The sequence below is a fragment of the Lissotriton helveticus genome, chromosome 1_1 (genome assembly GCF_964261635.1).
Source record: "Lissotriton helveticus chromosome 1_1, aLisHel1.1, whole genome shotgun sequence".
In the NCBI taxonomy this organism is placed as follows: Eukaryota; Metazoa; Chordata; class Amphibia; order Caudata; family Salamandridae; genus Lissotriton; species Lissotriton helveticus.
The window spans coordinates 1,430,577,494-1,430,592,439 of record NC_136057.1 but is presented as its reverse complement, the minus strand read 5'-3'; the positions used below and the strand labels follow the sequence as shown (position 1 = coordinate 1,430,592,439).

The window sequence follows — 14,946 nt, the reverse complement described above, 5'->3', positions numbered from 1 at the left end:
CTGTGTACCACCAACCCACAGACCAGAGTCAATTAAATTGACCCTGTCTAGATACCACCCCAGTAACGGTACTCACCGGGCAGCAAGAACGGAAGGCCTCGGACTGGACTGGACTGCTACGACGACGAACTTCGGACTTCGGACTTCAGTTACGGGTGGACCTCCGGATACCTCGGACCTTGGACTCTTGGCTTGGGCTCTGGTCGGGACTCGCCGCGTTCCTCCACCGTCTCGTCTGGATGCTGGACCGCCTCCTCCGTCTCCTCCGTGGGCCTGAGGGATACTTGAGCAGAAATGTCTGCCACTGCGCAGAAGAGTTCCGTCACGACTGCAGAGGGTCAGGGGGTCGGCGTGGCTTCACCGACGCGTGGGGAAAGGGCAAGTCCCTGTTCGGGCGCCATTATGTGGTAAATAAATAAATAATACCCTATTTTTGACTAGACATATATCATAACAGATAGCTCAATAAATAAGAGTCAAGATTCGAGGTAGTAGGAGTTTTTGCAGGTTTAATACAGCATAAGGACAGGAACAGGACAACCTGCATAGGAATAGGATGACAGGGCCCAGCAGCTGCTGGGGGTGGGTCTGGGATGAGCGCGCTGACTTTTAATAACAATACATGAGCATATATACATAACGCAAACACATAGCATTACATTGCAGTAGGCGTAGCAGTGGGTGGAGCAGAAGGCGTGACGCGTAGCAGTCGCGAAAGATAAGAGTAAAAAGAAGGTGTAACTCAGACATGTGATGCAAACGTAACAGAATATGTCATGAATGGGCGGAAACATAGGAGGGGGCTACCTAAGGAGCCGGGGCCTCTAACCTGGTGGTGCGCGCAAACTGGCAATGACGTGTTACGAGGAGAAGCTGGGGGCTATGAACTCTGTGCTAGGAGCAGAGACTAAAGTCTGGAGGGTCGGAGCGACATGTACCTAAACCCTATCTAGTATCTGATGTTTAGGGAACATGTTGATATAAACTAGAAGTCATGAGGGGAAAAGCTAACTGACTCTAAGACTGGAGCATGCATTTATTCTACATATAGTGCGTGATGAAGAATATTAAATGACCATTAAATACAGTATTTCTCTTAACATGGAGCCGCATAGGCTAGACAATGACGGAAACTATTGATGTAGTTCAGTAGCTTAGGAATGCAGAGAAGGAGGACTAAACTGATAACTGGAATCATAACATAGTCTTGGCAGACTCAGAGGCAGAGCCAAGCTGCACCGGGCACTGCGAGGCAGGAAGTAAGTGGAAGGTCGAGGATACAGGCGGGGGCTGGATCGCTCCTCAGCAAGGGTTCAGGAGACAGGAGCTGAATCTGATGTCCGGGCCCTGTTGAGGCCTGGAAACGGGGACTTTATAATGAAATAACGTGCACACTGAGAAACGTGGCAACGTAGCTTTACATAGGCCTGATATTCGTAGTATTCACGAGGACTGGAAACTGGCATACTAGAGGAGGACACAACTGTAATTGCGTCTTGAATCGGACATGGGGAATAACATATGCATATTGGTCATGCACACATAACATATGATGGATGACACGTAGAGACACAGAACATGGCAAAATTTACTTTTCCACAGAGTGTCAGACTGGCCTATAGGACAATCAAGCAGTGCACGGTGGGCTAGTCTGACAGGTCAGAGCTTAGAAGGTTTTTTTTGGTGTTTGTGGGTCTGTTTTATTGGAAAGCTAAGCCTGTTTTTTCTGTTGATTTCCCTGATATTAAGTCAAACATTGCCTGCATCAAGCATAAATCTATGCATTGTTCCACTCCTTGCAAAACTCTTATACAGCGTGACTTTACAAGTTAAAATTGACCCGATTTGCTGGTGAGGGCCACATTTTTAGCTGTCTAATTCACTAATCAAGGCACTTTTAATTTTGTGCTTAGGCCTGTTTTCCGTCCCAGGCCGACCTCGTACTAATAGCCACCTCAGAGACCAAGGATATAGTGACAGAAGGTGAGGTGTCTGTCAGTAACCACATACACAGATAGCATTAAGGAGCACCACAATGGCCACAGGAATAAATTGAGCCAACAAGAGAGGTGCCTATCTGTGATCATAGAAACCGATACATTAGTAGCAAGAGAGGGACATTACAATGATAACTGACAAACAGTGACAACAAGAGAGGTGTCCCTCACTGACCTTAGAAACGTTTGCTGATAGTAACGTAGATGTGTCTCAATAACCTCAGAGGCACACCCTGACAACGAGAGAGGGAGCAAGCATTCAGTGAACTAGAAGCAAGCAGATACATAGTAAAGAGGCATTTTAAAGACCAGAAAAACAGCACAAAAGGTGTTTTACACTAACCATAGCAACCAATCCATACCTTGTCAGAGAGAGTTATCTCAAGGACCATGGAAACACACAGTGACAGCTAGAAAGGACCATCCATTGACCAAAGAAACACACAGTGTCAACTAGAAAGGAGCATCTCATTGACCATAGAAACACACAGTGACAGCTAGAAAGAACCATCTCATTGACCATAGAAACACACAGGGTCAGCTACAAAGGAGCATCTCATTGACAGACAGTGACAGCTGGAAAGGAGCATCTAATTGACCAAAGAAACATACATTCATAATAAGGGAGATGCATGCCAACACCTGCAGAGATAGAAACGTGGCATCAAACAAAGGTGGCTTTCTATGACATAAAAAACAGGTTAACTGATAGAGGCTTCCTACTGGACATAGAGGAAAACAGCGACAGTAAGACAGACAGCGAATATGTCATGACGGTGTATACATCTGCGCAACTACAGTGACTAATAGATTGGTGCCTTTCACTGGCCTGAAAAACCTGCACAGATCAGAAGTTAGGATATCTCACCAGCCATAGATGAAAACAGTTTCTCTAAGAAATGTGTCTATGATGGACATAGAAATTTATACTGCGAGCAGGTGAGATTCTGATTACATACCAAAGACACACAAATTACATAAAAAATAAAACTGCAATTAATTATGTGACTGCATTTTAATCTTTCATTTATATCCAGGCAACAGTCATGGTGTTTCAGGCTATGGCGCAGTACGTGATGGAAGCACCAGGCCAGCAAGAGTTAGATTTGGAAGTTTCCATAAAGTTGCCTGGACGATCAAAACCTATAAGTTACAAGATCAACCGTGATAACGCCATGGTGTCAAGAAGCGAACAGGTACTTTTCTAAAGAAACATGGGGTCCATAAAGAGGAGCTTTATGGGAGAAGTTCCTGATTTTCATACTTGCTGTTTTTCTTCAATGTGATCGAACATTGGGGCATATTATCAAGGACAGGCGAAACATTATCGCCGCTTTTATCGGCAGGCAACTGCCGATAAAGCGGCGATAATGGCCTTGATAATATGCTCTATGAATTCCAATCGAAGCCCATGTTAGATGAGTTCACATCTAACATGGGCTTCGATTGGAATTCTTGGAACATATTATCAAGGCCATTATCGCCGCTTTATCTGCAGTTTCCTGACGATAAAAGCGGCGATAATGTATCGCCTGTCCTTGATAATATGCCCCATTGTTTGTTGCAGTTTACTTTTTTCCCCCAATCAATAAATGTCCATCTTTAGCACATGCGTTCCACACCCCATTTTCCTACATATGCATTGTAATAAGCTTTCGCTAGGCCACTCTACTCCAGGGTAAAATTGTCCAGTGCAAAAACGACCACCACACTTGGCACTTTTTTCTTGCGGTGATGTTACCTTTGCCTTCTTAGTTCCACAGGTGTGAATCAGGGGTCTCATGAAGGTTGAGTTTTTTCGTAAGATAAAACAGTTTGGTTCATCATTTCTGACCTGCAAAACCTGGTACCTTATCTCTCTCTGTCAATTTCTCCGGGTACAAACCTGGATCAGTCTGTGAAGGGAAACATCACAGGGTAGGTAAAAAAAAGTCCACCCAACTAATGAGGCCAAATTAGGTGCAAACATTGCTTGTGTCCAATGTGCCATACTCTGAATGAGGATATTGGACAAGAGATTCAAATTTGCCTGGGTCCTGTTATGAAGGAAGAATTGATGGTGCTTCGCGATGGCACTTTCAGGTAAAAAATCCACAATGATGACTTTACAGTTAAACCTTGAAAATGTGCGATTATAGGGAGTTTTCGCAAGGTTGGTGATTTGTAATGGGGGAGGATTCATTAGTCAATACGACTTCAAGTGGTTCAGCTTCAACAAGGAGATACAGATATTTTTCCACAGTTGGCAAAATGTGAATTTGTTTTGTGAAATTACACTTTGCCAAAAATACATTTTCCTGGAATTTCAAATAACTTTTTCTGCAAGGGCTAGCTCACACCAAAAGTCATGCAAGATGTTGTAGGAGACAGTTCAAGGCGGAAATGAGACAATTTCTACTTCTACTAGTTTTCATCAAGCAAAAATCACATCAAATGTCATATAATGCAAAATAGGGAAACTTTTTCAAATTTCTCGCATCACGAAATTCAGGAGTTATACAAGATTACATGGGTGTACCAAAAAAATGCACAGATCTTTTACAAACCGCCACAAGGTATTGGTTAGGCTACTTATACACCTCCCCTGTTACATCCCCAAATAGGCCCAAGTGTTCCCATCATTTGCCTGCAGTGGTCAGCCAGGCTTTATAGTATTCTAGTCTCCAATAGGTTTGAGGTTCTGGAACAAGTTTATTGAATTCCCAGAGAGGCTTTCTACTTAGGTCTTAGCAGCAGGAGGACACCCCTGCTCCAGTTATGAAGTGGTCAACCGTTGACCTTAATCTTACCACCGATTCTTTGCAACCAGGGTCGTCTGCTCAGAAGTTCATGCAGGTGTCATCAAACCAGACCTCTGCTCTCCATCTTATCTCCTGGAACATTGATGAGATCAGGTCAAAAATAGATGACTGGGTCTGGGGATTGTTCATTGATAATTTTGACTTCTGCATCCTCCAGCAGACTTGGGTACTCACAAAGATTCATAAGCAGGGTTTCTTAACACTTAGTATTGAAGCACTGCCATTTGTAGTGGGTAGGCCATCTGGGGGGCACTTTTACTGCGGTCAAAAATTTCTGTTGAGTGTTCAATTGAGAAAATCCTTATAGACTTGTGATCTTTTAGCCTGTAACCAAAGTCTGGCATTCCATATCTGTTGATTAACATCTACATCGGGTTGACACCTTTTTCCAAACCCTTGAGGCATCTTAAGATCTTGAACGCAGTGTCTTAATACCTTGAATGCATTTCTGGATACCCCTGCCCTTGGTCATAAAGTGATCATAGCTGGAGATTTTAATGCATCCTTTGAACCCTATACCCCATTCTTAGAATTGGTTAAGGACCAGGATGATTCTGGAGTAATACCCAGACTTTGCATCGAAAGGAAACCACCTAAAATGCGTTCTGCTGTCCTCTGGATTATTGATGTATTGCTCTCTTTTGGTGTGAGGCCATGCAATGGTCACCTTCCATCAGATTTTAATGCAAAGTCAAGATTCAGGAGGATTGAATATAAGAGTCATTTAGACATCATCATTTTGGATGTTTGGGAATGGCACAAAATAAAAGTCATGACAGTACTTGATCGCCCTGATAGCAATCACTTTCCTATTGCATTAGTCTGGGATAAGTCACAGATAAGGGAAAGGGAGACATTAATCCCTCCTGATTCATATAATGCTGTGGTGCTTAGTAACACCAAATGCTAGGTGAAATGGGAGGTTCTTTCAAGAAGGGGGCCATAACCAAAATCTATAAATTTGTATTAGAAGAATTGCAAACTCTTGAGTGCTGTGTTTTACCACATAATCAGATCATGTTACTGCATGATAATTTAGTTCCCAAAATTGGTAACCTGTTTGTAAAGGACTGCAAAAGTAGAAAGGGATTCCGGAGACAAAGAGTACATGAGTGATTTAACGAATCATGCAAACTTGCTAAGAAAGCCCTCTTAGATGCCCTAAAGAGTAACCAAAGAGCACTCATTATTGAGTCTAGAAGGTGATATACCAGGGCTATTAAAACCAGTAAAGCCCAGTGGAAGGCCAGCATATAGGATGATTTATTAGAGGTGGTATGGCTTAGATATAACAAGTGCTTTTGGCAGTTAGTTACACATGACGGCCATAGAGACTTATCCCACCCAGACTGTCATACACCCCCAGAAGCTTGGGTAAACCACTTTGCGATACTCTACAAGGAAGCAAGGGGTGGTGACATCTACTAATTTGGTCTGTACTCTGTGTAGATAGGCAGGGTCATCGACATTGGGGCCATAGTAGGACACCATGGCAAGCTCGGTCCCCCAAATGGCCACCTGTATTAAAATCCACTGTGCTGTTCATTATATTTCAATTTACTCACTACAGATAGGCACTAATCTTAATGTAAATCAGACTTGCTGCTTCAGTGCAAATGGCCCTGCTTCAATACAAACAGTTCAGCTCACACTGCACACTGCCATCCACACACCCACGGAACAGAGGCAAAAATGACCCCAGTCAGATTTCTGGTAGGTAGGCCCATATTAGTTATTTGAGCCCAGGGGCACAAAAAGCACAGAATGTACACCTGCGCATACCCATGTTTATGCCATCTGGCAGGTAGGGATGTATGTCGTTACAACGCATGCTTTTACAACGCATGCCGTTACAACGCAACTTTTACGACGCAAGTTGTTACAACGCATTGCGTTGGGGGGCGCTGGATAGTGAATAGTTTAATTTACTATTCCAACTCCAGTCCCTGTGGATAGTAGGGAAGGTGTTGGATAGTAATTAAACTATTCCCTATCCTAGAGCGCCCTCCAGCGCAATGCGTTGTAATAACTGCGTTGTAAAAGTTGCGTCGTAATGGTAGTTCGTTATAAAAGTTGCGTTTTAAAGGATGTTTCCCGGCAGGTAGTAACAGAGTGCTGCTTGCCATTGCCAAGGTGTCAATTGTGCTGGTGTGACAGACTTGCTAGGGCACAGTGGGTATGAGAAACAATGAGGTGTCTTCACAGGTCCACAGTTGAACAAGAACTTGTTTGGAACGTTCACCCATATGCCAACTTTTCATATTGCATTTTTAAATTGAATTCATATTTCCAAGAGAAAAGCTGATATCAAAACCAGCATTCTAACTGAAAGAGTTTCCAGTAAAACCAGTATTTCCCCCCAATTTTTTTTTGTTAAATCAATATTCCAAATAAAATATTTCACTATGAAGCAAATATTAGAAAAATGAATATGCAACAATCAATTATTTAAGAAAGAACACTTTGAACAATGAAACAATGAAACCAGTATATAAAACTATATGCTGGTTTAAAATTAAATTTTCAATGAAAGTTTTCCAGATCAAACAAATATTAAAAACTACACTTTTAATGATTAATAGTCACTTTATCAAGAAAGATCACTGATGCAACTAAATTCTATATCTGTGCGGCAAAGATTCCAAGTAAAATGTTATACAGCGCAGCAAGTATTGAAAAAAGCACGTTTACCCATACAAACAGTATTTTGATGGAATCTCGCCATTGTATATTCTACATAAGAAGAAGATTCAAATTAAAACGTTCACATGAAAGACGGAGTTCAAATATATTTTTGTACATTAAGATCAGCACATCAAATGAAAGGTTTCACCATCATATCCCAAGATATTCCAACAAAACATTTCAGATTAAAAACATTCCTCCAAAAAGAAAAGCTTTGCATTAAACGCTTTGTAAAGTCTGGTGGAAGGTTCTTCATGGATGTGTATGGAGACACCTAAGTAGAAAATGAAATTATCTTTACTTCGTGTTAGGCCAATTTTTCCTTAGCGCTTTTAGTACCTTCAGCCTCCGTACAACCCATAACTGCCAGGCATAAGCCATCACTCAAACCAACATTCTGGGGTCGATTCCAATTCCCATACGAATCGTACCCTGCAATGTCCCCCGTACGTACGACGAAGTACAATTCGTACCAGGAGCTGGACTCCGTACGAATCGTACAGAGACCGTATGACTCAAATCCCCGTACGAATCTCCCTCGGAACCCGTTGTACGCGACATCCGTATGGTTTGCGGCTGGTTTGTCCGACCCAGTACGATTCGTGTGGGGTATGCAACGTACGACCCTTTTTCTACGGGAGCTGAAAACAGCCGTAAAATCAGAGTTCGCCTCGAAACAGGTACGGAACTGCCCCCCCGGGAACGGTGCGTACACCCCATGATCGCAGGGGTACGGTGCGTACCCCTGCGATCATGGGGTGTACGCACCGTACCCTGCGATAATGGGGTGTACGCACCGTACCCCATGTTCGCTGGGTGTACGGTGTGTATACCTTGCGATCGCGGGGTACGGTGCGTACACCCCATGATCACAGGGGTACGGTGCGTACCCCTGCGATCATGGGGTGTACGCACCGTACGGTGTGTATGTGAGTGTAAGCGTTTCTGTCCGAATCGCCCTTACCTGACGTGGACCGTACAAATCGCGCTCTCATCTCCCGGTCCGGATCGTGCTCGTCGGTTTGTATGGCATGTGTACGATTCGTACGGAGAGGGCTCCAGATACGAATCGTACGGACAAAATTTTTCCAGGATCGGAATCGGCCTCTCTATTTCATCACCATTCATTCTCACCATTCCAAACACCATCTCACACATGCGTAGAATGGGGTATACACAATATACTACACAGCTCCTTTTCACAGAAAACAATAAAAGATAAATCGTACATATCTAGGACAATAACTCCACCATCATTAAACAAACAACACTCAACCAATTAATCCTTTTAGCTTCCAGAACCCCTACAGATGTACAAAGAAAAGAAAGCAGTAACAGAAACTTTGCAAAGATTTTAAGTAACCTGGTAATCCTTCATGACAAGAGGCTATCTAAACCTCTAGCCAAATATAAGTCACAGGACAAGATGCCTTTGCAAATCACAAACCTAGCGATGGCTCAAAGATCTGTAAGTCTTATGGCTCCCCCTCAGACCTGATTGCTTATCCTACCTCATAGTTTCCATTCACAAAATACAAAGACACACAGGCATGCAGTCATGCGCTCACCATCAACTGACGGCCAGCACGATCGAGCCTCTAGCCTCCGTTGATAGCAGGGATCCCATTATACTCAAAGGGGCAGATTTACAAGCCCCATTCGCCGCCGGTGCATCACGTTGCGTGACGCACCGGTGGCGCAGCCTGCTAAAGGATATTCACAAGCACAGGTAAAGTCACCATGCGTGACTTAACCTGTGCTCGTAAATATCGCCCCTGTTCATGCAACATTTTGTATGTTAGGGGCGGGACATGGGTGTTGCTTTGGGTGTTCCCACGCAACACCGATGTCAACTGATGCATTTCCAGATTTACGAGAAATCGTAAACCTGGAAATGCATCAGTTTGCGGCGCCACCATAGGGGTGGAGTAGCCAAGCAAAACGAGGAGAAATTTTTTCATTTCTCCTTATTTTTTTCCTCTTTCAATGCGTGCTGCATTCTACAGCACGCATTGAAAGAGGAAAATGCCTGCAGTGATTGCTTTTGTGCAGGCAGGGGCCCCTTCCTTCACAAAAGCAATCTCCCTACGACACAGACATCCTTGCACCATGGTGGAAGGATGCCTGCACCTGCGCATGGCAGCTGTTTCTGCGCCATCGCAGGGGAGAGCACAGGAGTGCAACATATCATTGTAAATATGTTGCATTCCTGTGCTCTGAAAGTGCCACAGCGTGGCGCAGCCAAAGGGCTTGTTGTGCCGCACTGTGGCACTTTCTTGTAGATCTGCCCCAAAGTCTTCACATGCGTAGGTCAAATCTATGAGAGAGGGTTTAACCATAGTTCATCTTACAAACTTATAAGACCAGACTCTAATACATAATCTTCAATCACTACCTCCACACATACTTATTCGACAATTGTTCTATGCATCCGATAGTTACTCACGCCTTAAAATGTAAAGACAACTAACACATCTTCCAGTTGCAAGTCAGTAAACACAGAACATATTTAAAGACCTGTAAGCAATTTCTCCATATTGACTGCAAATCTCATAATCATATACACTATACATACATACAGCGCATACTGCAACAGAGCTGTATCCTTCGTAGCCTAAACTGAAAACACATTTTTAGCATGCTAGCATCACATTCAAGGTCAAACAGACTAGCATGTTAACATTAATCGCACTAAGATAGGTCTTCTATGCAATCATTATACATACATCACACCTAAAATTATGTGCATGAATGAAGGTAATTCCGCCTACCCTAAAACCCAACCACACTAAACCAAATATCATACACAGGCTACAAATGTACAAGTACCCAATCTCCATTTGAGCTTCACATCGTGTAGGAATTTATTAGCATCATAATGTGTGTACAATTCCCATTAATGACACTGCAGCAACAATGACTGTGTATGCATAGCATCCATACACAAGGAGCGCACTACCCATTGACATATCAACTTCACTGCCTCTCAAACAATAATTAAATGGTTGTAATCACATACTCCCATGTGGTAGGAAATATAACAGTCTATCTGTAGAGCAACAATAAATAAATAAATACTTTCTTTCAAAAAACTTTATTTCAGTCATTACGACCATAAAAGTATGCAATACAAACAATAGATGCAATACAAAAAAAAAGACAAAAAAGGTAATCCAATAAAATGACATCCAGATCTGTAGTTAAGCCCTGACATAGTTCCAAATCCGGAAGCTCAATAAATTGCATGTGCAGGATAAATACTCTGCAAAGGACAATGAGTATGAAAAACAAAACTGCAATTAATTTCAATATGGGTCATACAGAGGAATTGATTGAATCAGTAATCAGAATAATACCTTTAAAATGCAAACTGTATACACACATATTAAAAGTAAAACAAAGTACATTTTAAGGTTAAACCAGTTAAAAATTTTAAATCTAGGTTAAAACCCCCAAAAATGACATTGATGTGCTGCTGCAACTTAAGGTAACGATTTTGCAATAGTCATACGCCTAAGCCACATTGAAATAAGGAATCTTGACACAGCAAAAACAATAGGCTTACAGGTGTCGGACTTCAAAACTCTAAATGCCTCAGCACAGTGAACAAACCCTAAATTCCTGCACAGTTGGACAAGCCAGCGCTTCCTTATTAATGTATAACCCGGGCAAAAGAACAGGACATGAAGCTCCGTCTCTTCCTATCAATTGCAAGCTGGGCATTCTCTGGGAGAAGAGTGTGTCCATTTGCAGGTAAATACATGGAGCGGCAAAATGCCCATTCTAAACTGAACATACAGTTTTCTAGCCAGAGATGGCTGGATGTCATCTAAAAAAGATTCCATTCTGTAATCATCTTTTAACAATAAAAATTGGGCCGTCAGTTGATCTACAGATGAACATCCCTGTACAGCGGCAAGCTTACTCGAACTGTAAGCTTTTACCACTTCAGAGCGTGGGGTTGCAGCACATGCTTCCTCAGGGTTGCTCCGCAGTGATGGTTTTCCTATCTTAGTGCATTCATCCTTTATATGTGCAAACCAGGGGATTTTTGCTACTCTCGGAAGGCTCAAATCTCTTTTAGTTCTGTTCTGTACACTGCCAATTCCGGAGTCACCCACATTCTGTGCCAAAAAGTTAGGGGTCTGAGGCCCAACTCCTCCTCAATCGGTCTAATTCTCCGTGAAAACCTTCCCGGAGAGCTGGAAGCACGCCGAGATCAGCGCCCTCCTGAAGAAACCTACAGCGGACCCCACCGATCTCAAAAACTTCCGCCCCATCTCGCTCCTCCCTTTTCCTGCTAAAATCATCGAGAAGATCGTCAACAGACAGCTGACCGCCTTCCTCGAGACGAATGGATCCCTCGACCCCTCGCAGTCCGGCTTCAGAGCCAACCACAGTACCGAGACCGCCCTCATCGCAGCCACCGACGACATCCGGACCCTGCTCGACAAGGGGGAAACAGTGGCCCTCATCCTCCTGGACCTCTCCACTGTGTTCGACACGGTCTGCCAACGCACCCTAGTCCAGCGCCTCAGCAACATCGGTATCCAAGAGAAGGCACTGGAGTGGATCATCTCGTTCCTCGCCAGAAGAACACAAAGAGTCCGCCTCCCCCCGTTTCGCTCCGAGGCCACCGAAGTCATCTGCGGCGTCCCGCAAGGATCTTCACTCAGCCCCACCCTCTTCAACATCTACATGAAACCTCTCGCAGCCATCGCACGCCAGCACAACCTCAACATCATCTCTTACGCCGACGACACCCAGCTGATCCTCTCCCTCACCAGAGACCCCGACACCGCCAGAACCTACCTACACGAAGGGATGAAAGACGTCGCCAAGTGGATGAAGGACAGCCGCCTGAAACTGAACTCGGACAAGACGGAAGTCCTCATCCTGGGATCTTCGCCCTCCGCCTGGGACGACTCCTGGTGGCCCCCAGCCCTGGGCACCGCACCCAAGCCAACCGACCACGCACGCAACCTGGGCTTCATCCTGGACCCCTCCCTCTCGATGACCAGACAAGTCAATGCCGTCTCCTCATCGTGCTTCAACACCCTGCGTATGCTTCGCAAGATCTTCCGCTGGATCCCGGCCGAGACCAGGAAGACTGTCACCCAGGCACTCGTCACCAGCCGACTGGACTACGGAAACGCCCTCTACGCCGGAACCACAGCCAAGCAACAGAAAAGACTCCAGCGCATCCAGAACGCCTCCGCCCGACTCATCCTGAATGTCCCCCGACGCAGCCACATCTCCAGCCACCTGAGGAACCTGCACTGGCTCCCCGTCGACAAGAGGATCACGTTCCGGCTCCTCACCCAAGTCTCTCCACGACCTGGGCCCCAAGTACCTCAACGACCGCCTGACCTTCTACACGCCCACCCGCCAGCTACGGTCCACCAGCCTCGCCCTCGCAGCCGTACCACGCATCCGAAGAGCCACCGCCGGAGGAAGATCCTTCTCTTACCTGGCTGCCAAGACTTGGAACTCCCTCCCCATCCACCTTCGGCTGACCCAGGACCATCTCGCCTTCAGGAAACAACTCAAGACCTGGCTGTTCGAGCAGTAGCATACCCCTCCCCCCAAGCACCTTGAGACCCTCCCGGGTGAGTAGTGCGCTATACAAATGGCATGATTGATTGATTGATTGATTAATTCCTAGATCCAACCGCAGGGGACAAGGGGGTTACTAGCGGGGAGACCCAAGATCTGCCTCAAAATTATTTTCCACCTTACTCACAGGTCCACAACAGCAATGCCCCCAGAGTTCAGCCCCATACATTGCTGCGCCCTGGCTTGGGCCTCGTAAATCTCTACTATGGGCCCAGCAGGTTTAGAGGTGGAATTTCCCAGTAATTTGGCAATCCCTCCAGATGTCTGGGCTAGCCTAAGCTTTGCTTTAGCAATTTGTGGTCCCCACTCCATATTTTCTGTCAGTGTGACCCCTAGCTATTCAAACACTGACACCCTGTCCAACATGGTACCATCCAGACTAGGGATAGGGCGGTTTGTCTTCGGGGGATTGTAGACCATAAACTTTGTCTTAAGGGTATTGATCTCCAACCCCCTTTTGCTACAAAAGGTGGCAATGCTGTCCAGGACCCTCTGAATGCCCTTCGGAGACTTTGACAGTAGCAAAGTGTCATACGCAAACATCATTGCTGGGACTTTGGTACCTGCCAGTTTGGGGGCATCGTTGTCTCTGAGCTCTGCAAGGTGGGATACCAGAGAGTTGACAAAGAGGCAAAGCAGGGTAGGTGCAAGCACACACTCCTGCCTTACACCCCTGTCAACTGGAAATCGGGGGGTCAATTCATCTCCTTTTTCACACCTTACTTGGGCAAAATTTCCTTCATGCAATCTGATAAGTATATTCAGAAGGTAAGGGGGAATCCCCATGTCTCCAAGTACCCCTCATAGCTTGAACCTGAGCACCAAGTCGAAAGCCGTCTTCAGCTCCATGAAGATCAAATAGAGGCTGCCACCCTCCATTATCACTGTTTTCCAAAATATAAGTTGGAGTCTGTAGATTTGGTCCACGGTGGAAATGTTCTTCCTGAATCCAGCTTGATAAGAGCTTAGAATATCATGATCTCCCATCCACCCCTGCAGACGGTCACCCCTTTTTAAAAACTGGGACTATTTCTGCCCCTGCCCAGGTTTCGGGAATTGGTATGCCCTTCAAAATTGCATTGAATAGGGCCCACAGATAAGGTCCCCAAATTCCTGGTTTTGCCTGGAAAAGATCCCTCTGGATCTTGTCCAATCCCGGCGCTTTGCCCGAGGGGAGCTTACTTATCGCACTTAAGACTTCAGAGAATAAATTCACTAAGTTCATCATGGTTAGCACTAGGAATAATTGGAAATACATCTCCACAGGAGATGGGGACGTTCTTTGTGGTTTATAGGGCCTGGAAATGAGCTTCCCAGGGTCTGCTGATATATTAGGTTCAATAGCAACCTTGCCCTGACAACTACCAGTGGTAACTATGGACCAGAATTCTCTTTGATCTTTGTTGACCAGAGCAGTTTGCAGGGCGTCCCATCTGTCCCTTTCCCAGGCCTCCTTCGCTAACCTAATGGTCTCTCTGTACAGCATCCTCTTTTCTTTTGTTAATGGCTTGTTTTTAGCTTTGATGGCCTCCAATAAAGCTAGTTTTGCCACATGGCAGTTGTCATTGAACCATGAGCGGATGGCCCTCTTTTTGCCCTTCACATGTACCTTTGGGTAGAATACATCAACAAGCTTTATGACCAGACCTGCGTCCATTTGAGCTTCACATCGTGCAGGAATTCATTAGCATCAGAATTTTTGTACAGTTCCCATTATTGATGCTGCAGCAATAATGACTGTGTATGCATAGCATCCATTCACAAGGAGTGCACTACCCATTGACATATCAACTTCACTGCCTCTCAAACAATAATTAAATGGTTGTAATCACATACTCTCCTGTGGT

General features: G+C 44.9%; 1 protein-coding gene across 1 annotated transcript in view; it reads left to right on the top strand.

Moving 5' to 3' along the window:
- C3 (complement C3) overlaps window positions 1-14,946 on the top strand; it is a 329,940-nt gene that overhangs the window by 261,809 nt on the left and 53,185 nt on the right. Inside the window, exon 30 of the mRNA XM_078685332.1 lies at window positions 3,035-3,193. Within this exon, the coding sequence (XP_078541458.1) occupies window positions 3,035-3,193 (159 nt within the window). The remainder of the gene's footprint in view (window positions 1-3,034; window positions 3,194-14,946) is intronic.